Source organism: Pagrus major, chromosome 5 (genome assembly GCF_040436345.1).
Source record: "Pagrus major chromosome 5, Pma_NU_1.0".
Taxonomy (NCBI): Eukaryota; Metazoa; Chordata; class Actinopteri; order Spariformes; family Sparidae; genus Pagrus; species Pagrus major.
This window is the reverse complement of record NC_133219.1, coordinates 36,861,398-36,882,141: the sequence shown is the minus strand read 5'-3', so window position 1 is coordinate 36,882,141 and position 20,744 is coordinate 36,861,398. Positions and strand designations below refer to the sequence as shown.

Sequence of the window (20,744 nt, the reverse complement as noted above, 5' to 3'; positions counted from 1 at the left end):
GCTGCTTCCCAGGTCACGTGACAACTCTTACTCTACTGTTGTCAGAGCAGCAGTCATGGACCAGCCACAGCGACACACTGCCACCTAGAGGCCACATTCTGGCAGACAGGTTGACAGTCTGAAATAATATGTATCCCCCCTCCTCAAAATGGACAGATGAAGCCTGACAATCAAATGATTTATTTTATGTGTACTTCAGATACTACTCTATAACCTCTGTGATTATGAACAAGTTTCTTCTCTTCTAGCCAAAGATACTGGGGGATACAATAAATAAAAATCATTTGATGGTCAGGCTTCATCTGTCCATTTTGAGTAGGGGGATACAAATTCTGGCAGACAGGTTGACAGTCTGAAATAATATGCTTCCCCCCCATATCTTTGGCTAGAAGAGAGGAAACTTGTTCATAATCACAGAGGTTATAGAGTAGCATCTGAAGTACACATAAAATAAATCATTTGATGGTCAGGCTTCATCTGTCCATTTGTGAGGGGGGGATACATATTATTTCAGACTGTTAACCTGTCTGCCAGAATTTGTATCCCCCAGTATCTTTGGCTAGAAGAGAGGAAACGTGTTCATAATCACAGAGGTTATAGAGTATTATCTGAAGTACACATAAAATAAATCATTCAAAGGTCAGGCTTCATCTGTCCATTTTGAGTGGGGGATACAAATTCTGGCAGACAGGTTGACAGTCTAAAATAATATGTCTCCCCCCATATCTTTGGCTAGAAGAGAGGAAACTTGTTCATAATCACAGAGGCTATAGAGTAGCATCTGAAGTACACATAAAATAAATCATTTGATGGTCAGGCTTCATCTGTCCATTTTGAGGGGGGGGAAACATAATGCACAGATTTATACTATAGCCTTCAAAATGTTCTCGATGTGGGGGTGGGGGGCAGGACCTCAGTATTTTAAAATCCTGGCTGCGGCCCTGCCAATAACCTTTTTTTTTTTGTGACACTTAATTGTCTTGAGAGGATGTTTCTCATTTTAAGTCAGTCACTGCACGCCTCTTCCTCTCCAGGCCGGATGGGGTCGCTGTTGTGCGCGTTGTCTCCTGTTTCTCCAGAACAAGAACTTTCCGAGGCTGTGATTCGCTGAAATCTGCGTTGCCAAGACAACCAATATGTCGCCCATAATCTGAAGTGAATCAAATGGCTAACGCGGTTGTTTTATTGTTTTCCTCCCGTATTTCACGCCTGGTAACATGTGTTTTACTCTTCATTTCCTTGGCTCACACACAAAAAACTGTCGGTAAGACATTATTATTATTATTATAACTACGCATGATTTATCCAGAGCTAACGTTACGCGAGCTAAGCTAACCTAGCCGATGCTAAAGAAATAACTGGCTAGCTAAGAGCTAGTTAGAAGACAAACCTGTTGCGTTAGCGTGTTTTTATGAAGCTATTACGTTCAGCAGTAAACAGAAATGTCACCCATATGTTGAACAGTTTTCCAGCCGTCATTTCTGACCGCAACTGGACCAAAGATCAGTGCACTTTTGCTGGGAAACACGTCGGACATCTCTCTGAATCTGAGGACGGTATCTCCGTCCAGTGAGACAGGTAAAAAGCTATAAAGACCTCCTGCTGCATCTGCAAATATTCTGTTGCCAGAGTACACCATCCTTCTGTTAAAGAGAGCAGGAAGGCAATCAGTCATTTGGACCGATTTGATGATGGTTTGTTTTCTGTTACAGGAAGCATTGGTCCTCCATCATGTGCAGCTGAGGCGACACAGTGGGAGCTCACAAGGGAGCAGGTGGGAAAGGTAGGAAGCCAATTGTACAGTGACTGGCAGTTGTCATGATGTTTCCAGGTTGTGTTGAGATAACGCTGAAGCAAAAGGCAATTAGACTGGGTTTATAGAAAATAAAACCTCCCACTATTAATTTATTAAAGCTGGTATATGGTATGAACATTTTTCTTCATGCCTCATGTTCCATTTCTAGTCTGCAGTCCGAGTTCAGCTGAGTCTGGATAAAAGTCTGCGTTTGTGTGGCGAGAATGAGACGGACACGGACTGCTGTCCAAAGCCACTGTGTGTCCTGGAGACGCTTCAGTTGTCCGCCTGTGTGGGCGGCACACCTCAGGCATCACTGCTGATCCAGGTCAAGATATATGCCCTGTTGGTGCCTGCTCATGCTGGATCTGGTAATTCAAAAATAACTTGTTTCTCGTCATAATGGGTCATGCTGAGGATGTGCCACATTTCAAGTAAATATAAATCTCCTATTCATTTCAGATAATAAAACAGTCATTCCAAACCAAGTGTACCAAACGCTGGGCTCTTGTCCCTGTGACCTTACATTTAAAGCATGCGATGTACGCTGCTGCTGTGACAAGGTATTTACATCTCTCACATTGTTGCAAAAGAGCATTTTAGCATGCACTGAAGTTAACGTATTTCCTCATGTATTCATCAACAATTACTGATCTTACACCCGTTCACTCTTAACAGGACTGTTCCACTGAGGTTTTGAAGCTGTTTGCGTCCCACTGCCTCCCAGGGCCTTTTGGTGGACAGGTCTCTCCTGCTCCAGATTATCAGTGCTCTGTGCAGTCTGCTGAAAACTCCGCAGACTGGTTTCCATTTTTATGTGTTCATTCTCCACCTGAAAACAACCCTTACCTCGGGCTCTTTTACCAGGGAAACACAATGTGAGAAATGATTGGATATACGTTTTCCTTCTTTCTAACTTATTAATATTTGTGTCTTGTTTTCATCATTAGTCTTTTTTCTTTTAATTTGTCTAGTACATCTAAGCGTGGCCCATCCTTTCAGAGGCCCATTTTGTCAGCTCCACTTCCAGATAACGTTTATCTTCAAGGAAGTCCCATTTTCACAGTAAATAACCAGTACTTCACTATTCCCCAGGTGAGGTGTGTGTATGTTGTTTTTCAAGTTCACGTTCTTTTGTATGTGTTACCAAAGCTGTAACAACTAATGCTTGTATATGTCTGTTCCACAGAAGGTGCTTGGGCGCTGTGTGAATAATGCTCCTGTAGCATTTTTGAAGAATTTCAAAGTGGAGTGTGTAACTCTGCTAAACTCCTGTCCAGCTGGATCTCCCTTACAGACACTACCAAAGGATTTGACAGTTAAAGCGAAGAATGGGCAAGGGGGTATGTTAGACCTGCTGTTGTAGTGCTTCTTCAATACATTGTGGGTTCTTTGAATGTCTTTAATTTTTAGTGTTTGATGTATTCCAGGTGATGCTGAAGTAGACGTTACTGAGGAAGTGGCCATTGACTTGAGTCAGTTTATTTCGAGCACAGATGCTGGCGCCTCCTCAGGTATGAAGATTACAGCACATCATCAATAAAACAACTTTAACTGACAATTAACTGTAATGTTTAAATTGATGAATATTTCTCTGAAGATGAGAGGCTGGTGTGTGAGAATGTGACCTTAGCGTTGGATTACAAATTCTACTGGAAAGGAAACGGCATCACAAGTATCTCCCTGACACACACTGTCGGGACCATCACTTTGAATAGTAGCGGTAAGTACCCAGTGCTCAACACCAGAAATAGTTAGTAGATATGTTTGCTGTAAATTAGCTTATTTTTGCTATTGTGTCTCTGTTAAGTGGCGTTAACTACAAGATATTCTGCTGAGTTTCTAAATGGAGAATTTGCTGGTGAGCCAAACTCAGGAAACCCAGGTACGAGCAAGATAAAACACTTTTTCTGAGAATGGTTTTATTGTTTTTTCTATACCATTTAAACATATTTTAATGGCAGGTTATCAGGTGGGAAGGCCTGTTATCGCTGGAATTGTGGACACTTTGGAGAATAATACAGGCTCAATACAGAGGACATCAATTAATCTTTGGAAACCAGGTAAAACCCATTAAGTCATGTTGTTGATTACTGTGCCACTACTAGCATGATATAGAATTACATACTTTTCAATCATAACACGATGACTAAAAGACACAACACCATTTTCTGATCTGGCTTAAAGTGAGTGATGGATTCTGTTCCACTGCTGAGAAGAACCCGGTTCTGTTTGGGGAGAATTCAACATCAGGATGTCTGCTGCCAGTCAGTGGACAGAATCTGACACAGTGTGACTTCCTGAGGTGAGAGGCCCAGCATGAGTTCATGTTTGATCTACTGTATATCTCTATGTATTTGTGCTGAAATAAAATGTGTTTTCTCCTTTAGGGAGACTGTTACTTCTCTCCAGGCAGCTTTGGTTACAGCTACATATGTGGCAAAGAGTGGAAATCCAGATTCCCTAACTATGACGGACTGGGTGAACATAAGCTGTAAGTAGATGGTGCAAAGAATCAGTTAATGTAATGTTCTCTCTATGTATGTTTGTGTAAATTAAATCATCAAACGTTCTGCCGATATTTTTTCTTTTTGTTCTAACTAAATGTCACACACAACATATAACTTTCAGATGTGACACTGAACTCAAGCACAACTATGGAAAACAACACAAGTTCATGCTCTGGGATTCCATCCCACCAGCATATCCATGTTTGGAGTCTTATTACCGGCACTGTAGATGGCATACCTCAAAGGGATATCCAGGCCTTGCAAGTCAGGTGTGTAACAGGTGTATGCTCATTGTACTGCACAGTGTAAATTGTAATCTTATTCAGGAGAAAGTGTTGATGATAACAGGTCACAAAATGTCCTGATTCCCATGAATATTGTAATTCTTTGTGAATTGAGAAGCTTATTTTGGTCATTTTTCAGCTACAGCCCGTCCACCTGGGCACTGGATTGTGGAGGAGGTGATGTCTCCTCCTGTGTGGACCCAATGGAGACTCAGTTGTTCCCCATCACCTCCTCCGTCACCTTTACTGATATACCAATCAACACAGGACCACCAAAAACCAGGTGCTTAACTTCAGCCAAATGAATAACTTCTACGAGCGGCCTGACTGATTCTAATCTCGAGTGTGTTTTTTCCTTTTTGACGTTTCCCCCCTCAGGTTTCAGATCAACTTCACAGAGTATGACTGTAACCGGAATGATGTCTGCTGGCCTGAGCTCGCCTTCCCCTTCACCAAGTATTACACAGGTGGGAATTTATCTAGACCTGGAAAATCTGATAGGTATTTTATCATTTCCATCCACTGATCATTCAGTAATTTGGAGAAACAGATTAATTACAGTGAGAAGTCATAATTCGAGTTTAACACTGTATCAGGTTCATTATTTCCATTATTCCACCGTCAGAGCTGACAGCCTATAACTTGGTTAAAAGGAAACTTCATCAGTTTTACACATTAAAGTGTGTTTACAGGTCTTGAGGAGTACTACTGCATATGTGAAAAAAGTAGTATAGTCTGCATGTCACTTGCATGTTGCATTATGGGTAATGTAGGCACCAGGTTTTGAAAGGCAAGCCAGTCTAGCATTGCACTCCTATAACACTGTTGGACTCATTATGGACAGTTAAAAAATCAATATAGCAGACAAGAGATATCATCTGTTTTATTCTATGCATTCCTCTTTTTTAAGACATGGTGCCTACATTACCCACAGTGCAACTTGACCACTGAAATACAATAATAAGTACAACAATAAGTGCAATTGATGATTGGTGGGTGGACCCTTAATAACAAAAAAAAAGCCACTCCCATAATTCACAGCTGCGGAACATTCCTGCGACACACTGCTTTAATTATGACAATGGATACTGACAGAACCACTCCTGACTTTCTGTTGCTTTTGTCCCTCCTAGGTGAGCCATATTCTCAGTCACTGGCTAAGGGCCTCATCTTGGTTTTCTTCTTCATCACGGCTTCAATTCTTGGGACCCCATGGAGACAAATCCGACAAGCGTGGAGCTGTGCTGCTCTTTAGATCTCGGAGAAGATGCTGAGAACAATGTGGGGGCAGACAAACATGAGTGGAGAGAATGAAAGGTTGAACAAGATGATGTATTTAAATGTAATGACAGCTTTTGTCTATTCGATATTGTTTATAATAGTATAGTTTTTACATGTTTGTAATGTGTTTGTGGGAATGTAAATAGTTATATTGATGCACCATTTTGTAATAAAGATGTTTTTTTTATGACTTTTAAAGGCTCTATCCCTTCACATGCTTTTTATCACAACATTATCGATGGGTTTGAAAGTGGGTAGGGCTCTTGTGCACATCCTCTAATCTGGTTTCAGTCCCACCTATCAGTTTGTTTCCTACGGAGTGCTGCAGAGCTCAATCCAGGATCATTGTTTATTCAAGTTTTAGGTTTCCTTTAAGGTTTCGACGTTATACAGACAACACCAAATGTAACATCACTGGTGTTCCTCATGATTCCACACCAGGCCTGATGAAAGTGGACCAATATATCATCCAACTGAATCAGGTCAAAACATTAAAAAATCATGCATCTTTTTCTCATTGTCTGCCTTGGAGGCCCCAAACAGGTTAGTTTGGCCCATAAATACTGCTGACACTTTATTTTACTCCCCTTATCTAAATTTGTTTTTAGTATTATGGTAACTGACTAGACCATGAAGACTTTCCTGTAATACAGCTTGTACTGTTAATGCAATGTAGTTAAGTATATTTACTCAAGCACAGTACTTAAGTGCACTTAACTACTTGTTCTTAAAATGAGTATTTCCATTTTCTGCTACGTTATACTCTCACTCTACTACATTTTGGAGAAAACTATTGTACTTTTTACTTCACTACATCACAAAAAATCACAAAAAATGCCGGTTTCTACAAATTGTTCCTCTAATACAATACGATATAATTTATTGTCCCCGTGGGGAAATTTGTCTCAAATGCTGCGCACACAAATGCCTCCAAGTTACAGTAAAATAAACTACATAAAACAAAACCGCACCAGCTGGTATTAGTCATAGCAATAAATGGCCCATAACAAATATTGCACCCAGCCCATGATAAGAAACACCATGAAACCATTGCACAATCCCTTCAGCCTCAAGCAGCTTTGTTTAAAAGTTTGATAGAGGTAGGCACAACATTCACTCCGGAGACACCCAGCGGCGTCTCTTACTCAGTTTCACCCAGTGTTGGCAGCAGGGACAAATAAGACACACCTGTTTTTATTACATTTTACTGCTTCTTCTATTTTAAATGAATATTTATTATCAAAATTCAGCACTTGTTTTTCAATAGCTTCCATGTAATTTGACCCAGTGACTCCAAACCAATGCTGAATTGTATTACTACTATATTGATCTTTTATTTTATATGAATTTTAGTTGTATTTGTTTATCCTTCATAATTCTCCTGACAATAAAACAAACAAACCCATAGTGTGCTTCTCAAAACTGTTGTTCAGTTTGCTACAACCACTTTGCTATGTCGGTGTGGCCTGTGTGGCCTGTGTAGTGATAGATTTTGGTATTGATTTTGAGTCGCTGGGTCACATGACATGGAAGCTATTGAAAAACAGCTGCTGAATTTTGATTAACATATTGACATAAAATGGAAGAAGCAGTAAAATGTAATAGAAAGAGGTGTGTCTTATTTGTCCTATTTAGTAATGCAGTTCTGCACTGGTTTGGAGTCACTGGGTCACAGGACATGGAAGCTATTGAAAAGAAATGCTGAATTTTCATAATAAATATTCAGATAAAATGGAAGAAGCAGTAAAATCCAATAAAAACAGGTGTGTCCTATGTGACCTGTGTACTAATACAATTCGGCATTGGTTTGGAGTCACTGGGTCACATGACATGGAAGCTATTAAAAAAAAAGCTGTTGCCTTGTAAAAATATTTTTGCAAGATAAATACATAACCCATTATCAATCAAAATAAGTGTGCTACATGAAATCAGTTTAGTATTCATGTTTTTATCATAATTTTCACTAAGTCAGCATAAAGAAACATTGTTTTTGTGTAAATCAAACAAACACTGGTAATTTATTGATGGTCTGAACTGAAAACTAACTTCACCTCGGTATATTTTAACAAGATATTGTTACTTTTACTCCACAAGTATGACTTTTAGGTATTTTTTTTCCCAACACTGACTTTTACAGACTAGTATTAATATTCGGCTCTGTCACTTTACTTTTTAAGTGTACTGATGAGGACTTTGCATGCCTGCGTGTACATCTGCCTTCAGACAGCGCTGAGGGCTCAGAGCCACCATGATGAGAGCGGGTCTGTACTGCGCAGACTCCGGGGGGCGGCGCTCATTGGTCGAAGGGATATTCACTGCCGTGGAAGTTGCTCGTATTCAACAGTGTGGAGTGAAGTGACGTGTAGTACTATGGACGCGGCCGGCGGACTTCTGCTCAGACTTCAGAAACTATGAGAAGAGTTGTGACCACATCTTTGGATATAAGCGTCCTCGGTACCGGTTGCCTTACAGCGTTCACGTCCAACTTTAACGAAACAAGTATATTTCGTCCGAGAAACAACAACAACAACAACAACAACACGGCGCTCACCCCGGCTAGCTCATTAGCTAACAGGAACAGCCTCCTGCTGCTGCTGTAACGTGTGACGCCAGCTAGCTGAAGTTTTCTGTGACTAGATATTAGATATTGTTTTTTTATCACAGCGGCAGAAAGATGAACAGCGCTCACGTCACGAAGGACTCGCCCGACCGACGTTGACGTGCTATTAACTGCTGCTAGTTGCGAGTTAGCTTCAAGCTAACATTAGCACGTCGTCTTGAGCTGGAGAGCGTCGGAGCGAGCTGTCAAAATGAGCTCCCTGCTCCGAGGTGAAGAGATGTGTCTGGCCCAGCTGTTTCTGCAGTCCGGGTCGGCGTACGACTGCATCAGCGAGCTCGGAGAACTGGGGCTTGTGGAGTTCAGAGACGTGAGTCCACTTTGAAAGTTACTGCTTGAGTTTCGTAACATCGAAAGCCCTCGAGAAAGTGCTGTTTGTTTATCGTGCTCACACACACACACACACACTGACATCTGCTGTATATCAAGGCTGACATGGCCATTTCCCCACAGATCATATCTGTTGCAAAACGCTGCTGTAAAGTGTCCTGCGCTTGCACTTCCACTGTGATGAGATGATCTGTTAATCATTCAATGCCTTGACTGCGTCTCTTGCACCTGTTTCAGCTCAATCCCAGTGTCACTGCTTTCCAGCGAAAACATGTCAATGAGATCAAGAAATGTGAAGAGATGGAGAGGATTCTTGGTGAGCGTATATGTTGATCTTTTTAATATGCAGTCTACCAGTAAAGGCTGCAAATGTTGTTGTAGATGAAGTCTATTTTGCCCCAGAGTGGGTTAAGACAAAGCTGTGATGGTGCTGTTCAAACAAAGCGGGAACAGATGAAGCCCACAGAAGGCCCTCTGAGTTAATTGAATTGAGCGCCAGTGACCCTACAGTCATGATTAATGTCAGGTGGTTTGCAGATGCGGCTGAATGAAATGGTTAAATAAACCTTTTGTTATTAGATTAAGAGAAGACACTATCGCACTGTGAGACTTTGCTTTAAATCCAAAGGCTGCTCATGAAACTTGAAATATTTGCAACATCTTTTGAGCTGTTTTCTATGTGTATTAGAGACGATCGCTGTTCATTTTTAACAGGATATCTTCTGAGGGAGGTCAAGAAAGCAGACATTTCACTACCGGAAAGAGACGTGAACCCAGTGGCTCCTTTACCCAAGCACGTCATGGCTATAATGGTTAGTTATCTGCTTATGTATCGTCATTTATCATTTTTTAAGTTAATATGTTGATGCTGGTGTCACCGCAACTCATTTCTCTCCCTCTCTCTCTGTGTGTTTACAGGAGCAGCTGCAGAGGTTAGAAGTGGAGTTAGGTGAAGTCACCAGGAATAAAGAGAAGCTGCAGAGGAATTTACTGGAACTGACAGAGTACACACACATGCTGCGGATCACTCGCAACTTTGTGCAGAGATCTGCTGAGGTAAGTGTGTCACTGTGTAATGTACACCCACACTGGCATCACAACATATCCTGTTTGTATGGCAAACAAGTATTCTTCATAATGCAGCAATTTGAATCTGCTCTTTGGCTTGATTTTGATCTGCATCTTGTCTTTACCTTCAGCGAGAGCCCCTACAAGTTCAGTATGAGGAGTTTCCCTTCCTAGAAAAAGAGACAATGATGGATTACAGCAGCATGCAGAGGCTAGGAGCCAAACTGGGGTAAGGGATGAAATTCGGTTAGCCATATCAGCATTATGTTTCTGTTGGAGGCTGTTCAGACCTGCTATCAAAATGCATCCTGGGTAACCTAATCACAACTAGACAGCGCTCAGTAGAGGTGTGAACTCGCCCGAGACACACATTGGTGACCCATTTGAGATCTGATCTTTAAAGCGGTGTGTAAACACATGTCTCCTGGGCCGCTTCCTCAACTGACGTCCTCTGTGAAACAAGTGGAAGCCGCCACAACAAACAGAATAGATTACAGATTATTATATACTGTCTGATTTCCATGTGATCCATGTGCTCTTACCTTGTCAATGTCCACGCTCTCTGTTTCAACTAACCATTGATCTAGTGAGCGGATTATCCCCAGACTCCCTTACAGATCGTGTGACAGCAAATTCTGAATCACCTCTGTCTCATTGTGTAAATCTGGCATTAAATCCAGTACGTGAAGTTGTTTCTTTCCTTGTAAAAAAACGTCAGTTTGCTGCAGCACAGCTGTACCAGACAGCAGAGACATTAAAGAAATCGCTCAATTTTGTGAATAGTTGAGTCAGGAGAAATTATATAACTTTGTGAAACGCTGCCTGCGTCTGGACGGAGGATGATACCCGGTCTGAATGCCCTCTTAGTGTTCGAACTTGGAGTTTGACTTATTTTAGAGTTGACTGTCGTCATCAGGTTCACCAGGGTGTACCAGTTTTCACTTTTTCAACCCAGAATTATATCTCAAGCTACGAACTACATGTTTCAGTTGTTTTAATTCACGCTGTCCTCGATTGTCATCCGGCGTTTCTTTAAATAACCAGTTCCTGACTTGTGGAGAATCCAGTTAGTTCACATTCCCCAATAAATATACAGCTCAGCAACAACAGCAACACCAGGCGTTGGCAACCACTATTCCACAACACACATTTCCATTCCCCTGAGATGATGAGATATGTAAATACATCAGAGTACCAAAGCTGGCTCATCAATTTACAATATTACAGAGGATGAGTAGATACAGGCTACATACACTTCCAGAGGATATCATAAATATTTATCAGGGAACAAGTTTAAGTTTAAACTTGTTTTCTTTATAAATATTTGTAAACATGTAGCTCATACAAACCTTATTCTTTGATTTTATACTCTTGAGAAGTTGCATGTTTTGTTGATGGTGAATAGGAAGTGACCGTGTCATATCAAAGGAAACACTGTTAACCTCAAAGCCACATATCTCGAAGGCGCTAAGCCACTACTTCGCTATATAGGAAGTAACACGGCTATAGCAGGAAGCTTGTATTATGTTGAGCTGAGGCCCGGCTGAAAAAGCATTTCATCTCATTTCTCATTAAGTTTTTTCTTTTCTGATGTTGTTGCACAAAAGAGAACATTAGATTGTGGAAATGTTATTATGAAAGCAAGACAAACAATGCATGAGTTGATGAATATTGAATTATAATAGTTTTTTGAAGGTTACAGAAATTTTTGTCACAATATCATAATTGTGATCTTTTCAAACGCATTAGTATGCAGATATGTTCAGCCTGTTTGTGAACGCTCTCTTCTTTCTCTTGCAGTTTCATTTCTGGGCTCATTCAGAGAGTAAAGATCGAGGCCTTTGAGCGGATGCTTTGGAGAGTTTGTAAAGGCTTCACCATCCTCAGCTATGCGGAGGTTGATGAGTATCTGGAAAATCCCGACACGGTACGTTTCTCAAAGCGAACATTGTCGTGGATTTGTGCCAAAGTTTAATTACTTATGTCGTGTCTTCCTCGCATTAAAGTGCAGTAATTAAATGTCATCAGGGAAGGTTGGGTTCTTCGATAGATGTCAGATACTTTTATTGAGACAATAAGAAAGCTGACTGATGTAAATATGATTTATTTACTGCTTTGAAAACAAACTTTGGACCTCATCCAAGAAGTGCTTGTAAGGGCAGATCAGGCTTCTGTTTCCACATGTGATAAAAACATTTGTTGGATAAATCAGTATCCACTGTTTCCATCATTTTTGCTGATTAGATCAAAGTTAATATACAATAGTAGGCATTTATAAGCGGTTGCATATAAGTTATGACCATGTTTTGTGTAGTGTTTAGGTTCCAACATAGTTTGTTTTGGTATCAATCTAATTATTTAGCTATAACAGGTTAGAAAAAAACACATATTTGCTTGTAATGACATGGTGCATGGTTTTAAATATCACTAAAGATATCATCGTCACTTTTTGTGTAGTGTTGCTACAGCGGAGTTAGTTAAGAAACAGTACGGAGGATCGAAGAGAATTGTAAATGATAAAAAGGAAAGCAAAAATCTGAAACTATGACCAAATGTTTATCTGGTAAATAATGAGACAACAGTGAAAATGATGTTGTAAAGTCTGTTGTAAAGTCTGTTCCAGTCCTTCTGGCTGTTCTCATCAACAATAAGTGCCGTTATCTTGTCTATTCATGTTGAGTGACAGCACTAATCCAATTATCCATTTCCTCTGCCTGACCAGAAGGCAGGCATGCAGGGCTGCGACTGATCAGTGATGGAATGTCAGGACATACTTTCACTGACGGGAAAATGAGGAAAAAAATTACAAGCTATGCTTCCGTGCTTTTTTTAAAAAGAGAGTAGAGAAAGCCATGATTTTCGGCTGCTGTTTCGAGCCACGAATCTCAAGTTAATTTCGGTTTTGTGTTTAGTATCGACCAGCTTTATTTCAAGTCAGATGTATCACGGATAACGTCCATTGTGTAGATATCAAAGATCCTAGCAACACAATGAAATAAGCACAGCTGTAACGTTACTATATATTCATTCATGGTTGAGTTGCAGAAATCAACAAGTTGGCCTCTTTCACATATCTCCTCAATGCAAATTAATTGTCAGTTGTCTGCCCGGAAGTGACTGCTGCTGTTTAACACGACATCACGGTGATTCAGCCCGTACAGTCTACTAACATCCTCTTATTTTATATCTGCAGGGCGAGCCGACCAAATGCGTGGTGTTTTTGATCTCTTACTGGGGAGACCAGATTGGCCAGAAAGTGAAGAAGATCTGTGACTGGTAATTATTCATCAATGCTTTATTCTCTCGTTGTTTTATTAACGGCAGGAAATGGGGCTGATATTTGTTTTGTATTTTATTCTGCTTTCCTTACTATTAGTAGCTGTGAGTTGTGAGTAACACCCTTTTTTTTCCCTCCATAGCTACCACTGTCACTTGTACCCCTATCCCAGTAGCAACGAGGAGAGGAATGATGTGGTGGAAGGACTGAGAACTCGCATTCAGGACCTGCACACAGTATGTCTCACTGCTTGACGTGTCTGATTACGCAGATGTTTAATTAGTAACAGAAAAAGTAGTTCTACTGTTTACTTTAACTAACTGCTGTCATCTCCCTGTTAAAATATAAGCTACATAATTTAAAATATGAGCTCTCTTGATGGTTTTCTTCTCCTGGTGGTGGTTGTGTTTAGCGAAACACATGACATTCACAAAGGATTTCTGGTACGCTCTGCTCTTTTACAGTCAAATAACTAAAGACCAGAATTGAATGGCTGATTGATTTTCTAAAAGATTAACCCGATTGTTCTCCTTGTGAAGCAGTCGTGGTAGTTACAGGCTCAGTCAAGTTTCTGTCTGGAGCTTTGCACTGTGAATCGTCTGGTAGCTTTAACCCACCGTGACTGAAAAATGGAATTTCACTCAGCCCCTGTAGCACATGATCAGCATGAGGCTTCAGCTGAAAGTCAAGTTTTTTTTCCTCTAATGTGTGCTCCTCTTCTTCCCTTCTCTGTTCTTGGCTGGTTTTTCTTGTCTGACTTATTTACACAGTCTTGAATCTCATTTAATATGATATACCACACTGAAATTATCTGCTTATCTGTCACCGTGTGTAGGTACTTAACAGGACAGAGGACTACCTGAGACAGGTCCTGATAAAGGCTTCAGAATCCGTGTACACCTGGGTCATCCAGGTCAAGAAGATGAAGGCCATCTACTATATTCTGAACCTGTGTAGCTTTGACGTTACTAACAAGTGTCTGATCGCTGAGGTGTGGTGTCCTGTCAATGATATTCCCACGCTGCGGAGGGCCCTAGAAGAAGGATCGGTGAGGAAGCTCTCAACAGCGTTACTCTGTTTGACTTTTGCTTCACCCCACGCTTTCTTCTTCTGTTTATTTAACCCCGGCAGTTGCTTCATGAACTGGGGCGTTGTTTGGATAAACGCAAGTATTGTTTGAGGCATTGCTTTAATTTCGCTCTCTTTGGTTTAGTGAGGGTACTGAAAGGCCACTGTTCATTCAGTGTGCAGGCTGAGGAGGACCAAGTGTTTATTTGGGATAAAGATACATTAATAGGTGCATTGTTCCTACAGTAGTTTGTTTATCTTTTCCCCACAACTGGCTTTTTACTTATTATTTTTTGGCAATACTGCTGAACCACAAAGAGACATTATATCCACATCTTTTTCTTGTTTAGTTTTATCTTTGGATTTTGGTGCCTTCTTTTTGCAGTTAATCAGATGTTTGAAGGACACGGTTGATGCTGACATTTTGATTTGACGTTGACATTTCAGAGAAAAAGTGGAGCGACCGTTCCTTCCTTTGTCAATCGTATCCCCACCAGCGACACTCCCCCCACCCTGATAAGGACCAACAAATTTACCTCTGGCTTCCAGAACATTGTGGATGCCTATGGAGTGGGCAGTTACAGGGAGGTTAACCCTGGTGAGTTTGTGATTTTCTTTCCCCTTTTCCCTGTCTGTATGTAAAACACAAAAAAAACAATCAGTGGTTCCCAAAACAGTTCAGGTGTGCCGTGGGATTTTATTACAACTATACATTATTATTGCCGTATACAACTATACAACAAGTTATGAATGAGTTTTGAGTTACTATATCAGTATTTTGTACACATTAATTGCCCGATGCAGAGGCAAATTCTACCCTAAAAACTCTCAGGGCGCTCCAGTATTTTGCTGTTTTCATGCAATTGTTGGTTGGTGGGAATTATTAGAGTGCGACCCATTAAAGGTCTTGATTGACAGCCAATGTGAAGGAGGGTAACGAGGGAAAATGGATTTCTTGTCCGGAGCGGTTCCTCATTTTTTTTATTTTGTGTCTTGGGCACAGAAAGTTTAAACTTTCTTACTTTCTAACCACCTCCTAATGTTGTTTTTTTCCTGATAAATGTGAATATTTTTTAAAGGTTTACTTCACTTAAGTTTTTTGTTTGATTGTTTGATCTCTTCCTCGTCTCTAGCTCCTTTCACAATCATCACTTTCCCATTCCTGTTTGCTGTAATGTTTGGGGACCTGGGTCATGGAGTCATCATGGCTCTGTTTGCTACCTGGATGGTGCTATGCGAGAACAACCGCAAACTTAAAAACACAAGAAATGAGGTGAGTGAGTTCTCCAGCAAGCATTTTTCTTTTACTAACACTCATGTGAAAGCTCCCTTATGTGACCTCAGGAATGCCAGTGTGTGTCATACAGTGTGTCTGAAGTGTAACTGAGTGATTTGATGTGTTCGAGCAGATCTGGAACACGTTCTTTGAGGGGCGTTACATCATCCTGATGATGGGCCTGTTCTCCATCTACACTGGCCTGATATACAACGACTGTTTCTCAAAGTCCCTTAACATCTTTGGTTCTGGGTGGAGTGTGAAGGCCATGGGGTGGAAGTGAGTACTTCATAATCAGAAGGACTTCATTGTAACAGTACAAACATTATTTTTACAGTGGAGAAATTCAGTGTACCTGTTTGAAGATATGCACGACATGATGACATTTGTGGATTTGTTTCGTATCGACATGCATTTTACAGACACTGATGGTTTTATTTCTGCCCAACAGGAAAGAGGATATGCATGGGAATCGTTTTCTCACTCTGGATCCAAATGTTACAGGAGTTTTCAAGGGACCGTACCCTCTGGGAATTGACCCGGTGAGCAGAGAAAACTGGAGACTAGTAGTCATCATGAATTACATTGATTTCTCATGTAACACCTCATGTACAGAGATTTTTGTGTTACTTTTTTTCATACACACAATCACAGTTAAAAGCACTTTGAAATGTATTATTTCACCAGGACATGTGCACACAAAGTTACACTTGTAAACATACGCAAGCATATTTTTTGAGTGCATACATAAATGCTGAAAACAGTACTGTTTGGGACTTTAAAAGTTGGGGATATAAAACTGCCACTAACATGGAGCAGTAGTGTCTGGTGCTGATACAGAAGATTGGATCAACTATTAAACAGTTGGTTATTTGCATTTAGGATGCAAATTGTGTTGTAAAAATGAATAATGTCAGTCATTGAATCACTAGATCACCTTTTAGAAACTATACTGCAATTCTTACAAAACACAGTTAGTCATTCTTCAGCAGTTCATCTTTTACCAATCAAAACCATTTTATAATTCGGTGTCTGTCCTCTTTCTGTTGTAAAGATTTGGAACTTGGCGTCCAACCGGCTCACATTTCTGAACTCCTATAAGATGAAGATGTCCGTGATATTGGGCATCATTCACATGAGCTTCGGAGTGATCCTCAGCACTTATAATCACCTGTAAGTACCACTTTGTTTTTGTTTGTTTTTTATCTTGTAAAGCCCTCATTAGATGTTATGATTTTTAATCGCCTGCCTTATTTTTGTCAACAAAAACAGGCACTTTAGGAAGAAGTACAACCTGTACTTAGTATTTCTTCCTGAGCTCCTGTTCCTGCTGTGTCTGTTTGGCTACCTGGTGTTTATGATACTGTACAAGTGGCTTGCCTTCTCTGCAAAGGACTCCAGACATGCCCCGAGCATCCTCATCCACTTCATAAACATGTTCCTCATGCAGGGTGATGGATTGCAGCCCCTCTATCCAGGACAGGTGAGAAGCTAATAAAGCTCCGTTCCTGCTACAGCGTCACTGACCGAACAGATTAAATCTAATGTTGTTAGAAAACACTACAGACGTCACAGAGACAGTTGATGACAACATTGTTTTACTTCTTCCAGACTGGCCTGCAGATATTTTTGGTGGTCATTGCTGTTCTTTCAGTGCCTGTCCTTCTCCTGGGGAAACCAGTCTACCTTTATTGGCTCCACAATGGAAGCCACCGCCTAGGAATGTACAGGGTGCGTGTTTGAAATGCATGTCTGACTGTGAATATTTGCATGAATGTGAAACAACTGTATATATACTGTACAGCTGTGTAAATATGCTAATCTCATTAGTTTCTCTGTGTGTTCTTAGGGATATGAGCGCGTGAGGCGTAATAGTGAAGAGGAGCTCTACCTGATGAGGGCTCACGACATGGAGGAGGGCAGCAGTCACAGTGATCTCTCCTCGAGCAGCGAGCACCCGACAGAGGAGGTGAATACAGCAAAACATCTGGATCAGTACCCATCCATCTTAAACTTCCTTATAAGCAACCATACTTCTGTTACTGTCAGTGATGCTGATGAGTTTTGTTTTTTGTTGCAATAGTTTGACTTTGCAGATGAGCTTCTGCATCAGGCCATCCACACTATAGAGTACTGCCTGGGTTGCGTCTCCAACACAGCGTCCTACCTGAGGCTCTGGGCTCTGAGCCTGGCACATGCCCGTGAGTATAACTGTTACTGACTGACTACTGACTACTAACTGCAAGATTCAACTTATTTCAGGGTTTCCTTTCTTTCTTTCTTTCTTTCTTTCTTTCTTTCTTTCTTTCTTTCTTTCTTTCTTTCTTTCTTTCTTTCTTTCTTTCTTTCTTTCTTTCTGTCTTTCTTTCTTTCTTTCTTTCTTTCTGTCTTTCTGTCTTTCTTTTTCTTTCTTTCTTTCTTTCTGTCTTTCTTTCTTTCTTTCTGTTGCTAAACAGTCAATAAAAGCTCATTCTTAAGCAGAACAGCTTGAAATGTGATCATGCATAGTATTTCAAGGTATATTAAACTGTTTCAATTGATTTCACATCACAAATTAGAATTAAATGGAAAACTGATTACAGGGCTGTTTTATGAAGGCAGAACCAAACGACCATTTAATTTAATATTTCCGATATGTGTATATATCCTTGTGTGTGTGCTGTAGCATTCTGTTAATATGAGTGATGGAGGAGTTGAAGAAATCTTGATCAGTCAGATTACTGTCGATTCAGGAAAAAACTACTCGTCGCCCCTCTCGAACATAACTCAGAGTTGTAAAACTGTCAATACTTTTTTGGAGTGAAGTGTATAGTACGTCTTCAGTCTCTCCTAACAAAGTCGTTTAACATTGACCAGGGACATAATAGCCAATAACTGTAGAGCAATGACTGAGTGAGTAATGAGTATTACAAAGTTACGAGCTGTGGTTCAAAAACCAAAAGTGTATCAGTTGGAACATGAAATGTCTTGTCTTTGTATTGTTCAATGATTATACTTAAAGGTTTTTTGTAAATCATTGCATCCTGTTTTTATTTACATTTCTTTATTTAGTGTCCCAACATTTTTGGGAATCTGGGTTGTAGTAACTGGCATATACACTTTTTCTGTTCGTTGTTCACAGAGTTGTCCGAGGTGCTGTGGGCCATGGTGATGCGAGTGGGGCTACGGATGGACTCCAGTCTGGGGGTTTTATTCCTGGTGCCTGTGTTTGGCCTGTTCGCCGTTCTCACTGTGTCCATCCTCCTGGTAATGGAGGGTCTGTCTGCATTCCTTCACGCCCTCCGGCTGCACTGGTAAGATAACCGAAAACATTAAAGTGCGTCTGCCAAAGTGCCTTGAATCATCTCATTGTCGTTTGCTCATAGCAGCTGTTTGTTTCCTCCTCAGGGTGGAGTTTCAGAATAAATTCTACGGCGGGACTGGAATCAAGTTTTGCCCCTTTGCCTTCTCTCTCCTGCCCTCCAGCTTTGAACACGACGGCTTACTGTGAAGAGACTTATCTTGTTACACTGTTGGCGCTGGTTGATGGTAAACAGAGCCTTAACAAGCCAGCAGGGTTTCATGCTTAGAAACACATATTCCAGAGATGTCATGAGGTGATTTTTTGATTTCTTTTTAGTCTTTTAACAATTTGTCGCGTAAAGAACGGTGAGCTTCAACCAAGTTTGGACTGAAACATGCTGCCCTCCCAACAGTCTCAAGAACACAAGCGGCACAGAGTGTACTTTTGACAAACATATGTGTGTATAAAAGGGTTTTTTGTACGAGAATCCGCGCGCTTCACTGCAGAACATTTTGTGAGGCTCATATTTTATCAGGCATATATTGTTAGCAGTTGTTGATGTCACTTGTATGGAGAACCACATCGACCAAACGTATAAATTAGTTACAAAAATGTGCTTGTAGTATGAGATGACACAGTTGACGCTTGTTAAATTTCGTACTGGTTTTGGTCTCTTTTATTGGATTTGCTGATTAAATAATATTCTTTCCTTTATAAGAATAATATTTAAGAAAACATATCCTTATTTATTATTTTCTGTTTCCCTCCATTTCTTCTGTATCTCGTTATTTTTGGCATTAATTGAGGCATAATTGTATATATTCATGCGGTATGTTCACGAGTTTCAGTTCTGGTAGGTGTGGTTTCCATGCACTGGTTAGCGAGCCACCTTTTCCGGGTTGCGTTCTGTAGTTCTTGCTCAACTTTTTGTTGCACTGACTGCCTTACAGAAGTACAACCAAATGACAGCATACTGTATGATTCTTTTGTTTCCCTTGTAAAAAAAAAAACAACAACAAAACACTGCAAAGGATCTTTGACTTTTCAGTATTGAAAAGTGCTCAGGCAGGTGTGTAATGAGATGTAAATACTTTTACAGAATTATTTTTTAATTTATTATATTTTAAATGTTGCTTTCTGAATTAAATATGAATGTTAATGGGATATGATTTTTACTCGTATGCATTCACAGTGTTGCCTATGCGTCTGCCACTTTCTGTACCTTTTAACATTCCATGCATGGAGAACTTTAATCATCCGTTTTGTCGACTCAGCTCTGCTGGTTGGGAGCTCGTGACATCCACATTCAACACAGCGACAGTTCGACTGTATTATTAGAAGAAGATTGAATTATGTACTAATATCAGCCGCTAGTAGTATTTGCTAATTTAGTGGATTTGTTAATATTGTATGGAATTGGGTTGTTTTTCTGAGGAAAGGAGATTTAAATGGCATCATTGTCACATTAGTGAGATGTCTGCACTTTTTTCACTGGACACACAGTTTGCTACAGTGAGATGCTGCCACACATTTTTGTGTCAAGTTTAACAGTGAAACAATATGAAGTCGAATCTTTGACGTTACAAGTGGCAGTCACTGTTTTATTGGAGCAAGTGAAGTATGATTAGTTAACATTTAAAGGTTTTGGTTGGTTAAAGGGTTGTTGAGATTTCTTCTACCGCAGCCCTGATCTTGCTGTTAATTTTAATATGAAGAACTGTATTTTTTCATTGACAAACACTCCATGCTCTACTTGTTTTGAGAAAATCATCCATATGTCAATAATAAATTGTATTTTTGTTTGAGTTGTTCTTAATTGCGTTTCTTATTGCATCTGGGTTCAGACGAGCAAGTCAACACCAAAACTATTGACCGAAAGTCTTGGTGCAACACACTGGAGAGGGACTCCAAGAAACGATTTTGTATAATTTTTTATCAAATCAGTTCTCCCAAAT

The 20,744-nt window shown here is 40.3% G+C and overlaps 2 protein-coding genes across 2 annotated transcripts; both read left to right on the top strand.

The window, feature by feature from the left end:
• Positions 1 to 1,164: 1,164 nt before the first annotated feature.
• tctn2 (tectonic family member 2) lies at positions 1,165 to 6,047 on the top strand. Its single transcript, XM_073466071.1, has 18 exons — positions 1,165 to 1,264; positions 1,465 to 1,578; positions 1,713 to 1,783; positions 1,965 to 2,166; positions 2,258 to 2,358; positions 2,474 to 2,673; positions 2,770 to 2,890; positions 2,985 to 3,138; positions 3,226 to 3,309; positions 3,396 to 3,518; positions 3,606 to 3,680; positions 3,760 to 3,858; positions 3,983 to 4,100; positions 4,186 to 4,289; positions 4,427 to 4,574; positions 4,729 to 4,872; positions 4,968 to 5,056; positions 5,723 to 6,047. Exons 1-18 carry the CDS (start codon positions 1,165 to 1,167, stop codon positions 5,842 to 5,844), a joined length of 2,169 nt encoding a protein of 722 aa, XP_073322172.1. The 3' UTR covers positions 5,845 to 6,047.
• Positions 6,048 to 8,209: 2,162 nt separating this feature from the next.
• Positions 8,210 to 20,594, top strand: atp6v0a2b (ATPase H+ transporting V0 subunit a2b). Its single transcript, XM_073466069.1, has 20 exons — positions 8,210 to 8,797; positions 9,055 to 9,133; positions 9,532 to 9,629; positions 9,736 to 9,873; positions 10,017 to 10,114; positions 11,686 to 11,812; positions 13,079 to 13,161; positions 13,305 to 13,398; positions 13,998 to 14,210; positions 14,678 to 14,828; positions 15,364 to 15,503; positions 15,640 to 15,785; positions 15,958 to 16,048; positions 16,561 to 16,679; positions 16,779 to 16,989; positions 17,118 to 17,237; positions 17,356 to 17,475; positions 17,590 to 17,707; positions 18,628 to 18,799; positions 18,894 to 20,594. The coding sequence occupies exons 1-20, from the start codon at positions 8,681 to 8,683 to the stop codon at positions 18,994 to 18,996; spliced, it is 2,538 nt and encodes an 845-aa protein (XP_073322170.1). The 5' UTR covers positions 8,210 to 8,680; the 3' UTR covers positions 18,997 to 20,594.
• The last annotated feature ends 150 nt before the right edge of the window (positions 20,595 to 20,744 follow it).

Excerpts from the sequence above, each read along its gene's own strand:
- tctn2 (XM_073466071.1), top strand. The coding sequence starts at position 1,165 with ATGGCTAACGCGGTTGTTTTATTGTTTTCCTCCCGTATTTCACGCCTG. Across the intron at positions 3,139-3,225 it reads AGCGAAGAATGGGCAAGGGG|GTGATGCTGAAGTAGACGTT; the intron begins GTATGTTAGACC and ends GATGTATTCCAG. Across the intron at positions 3,681-3,759 it reads GCCAAACTCAGGAAACCCAG|GTTATCAGGTGGGAAGGCCT; the intron begins GTACGAGCAAGA and ends TTTTAATGGCAG.
- atp6v0a2b (XM_073466069.1), top strand. The coding sequence starts at position 8,681 with ATGAGCTCCCTGCTCCGAGGTGAAGAGATGTGTCTGGCCCAGCTGTTT. Across the intron at positions 13,162-13,304 it reads GTGAAGAAGATCTGTGACTG|CTACCACTGTCACTTGTACC; the intron begins GTAATTATTCAT and ends TTCCCTCCATAG. Across the intron at positions 18,800-18,893 it reads CACGCCCTCCGGCTGCACTG|GGTGGAGTTTCAGAATAAAT; the intron begins GTAAGATAACCG and ends TTTCCTCCTCAG.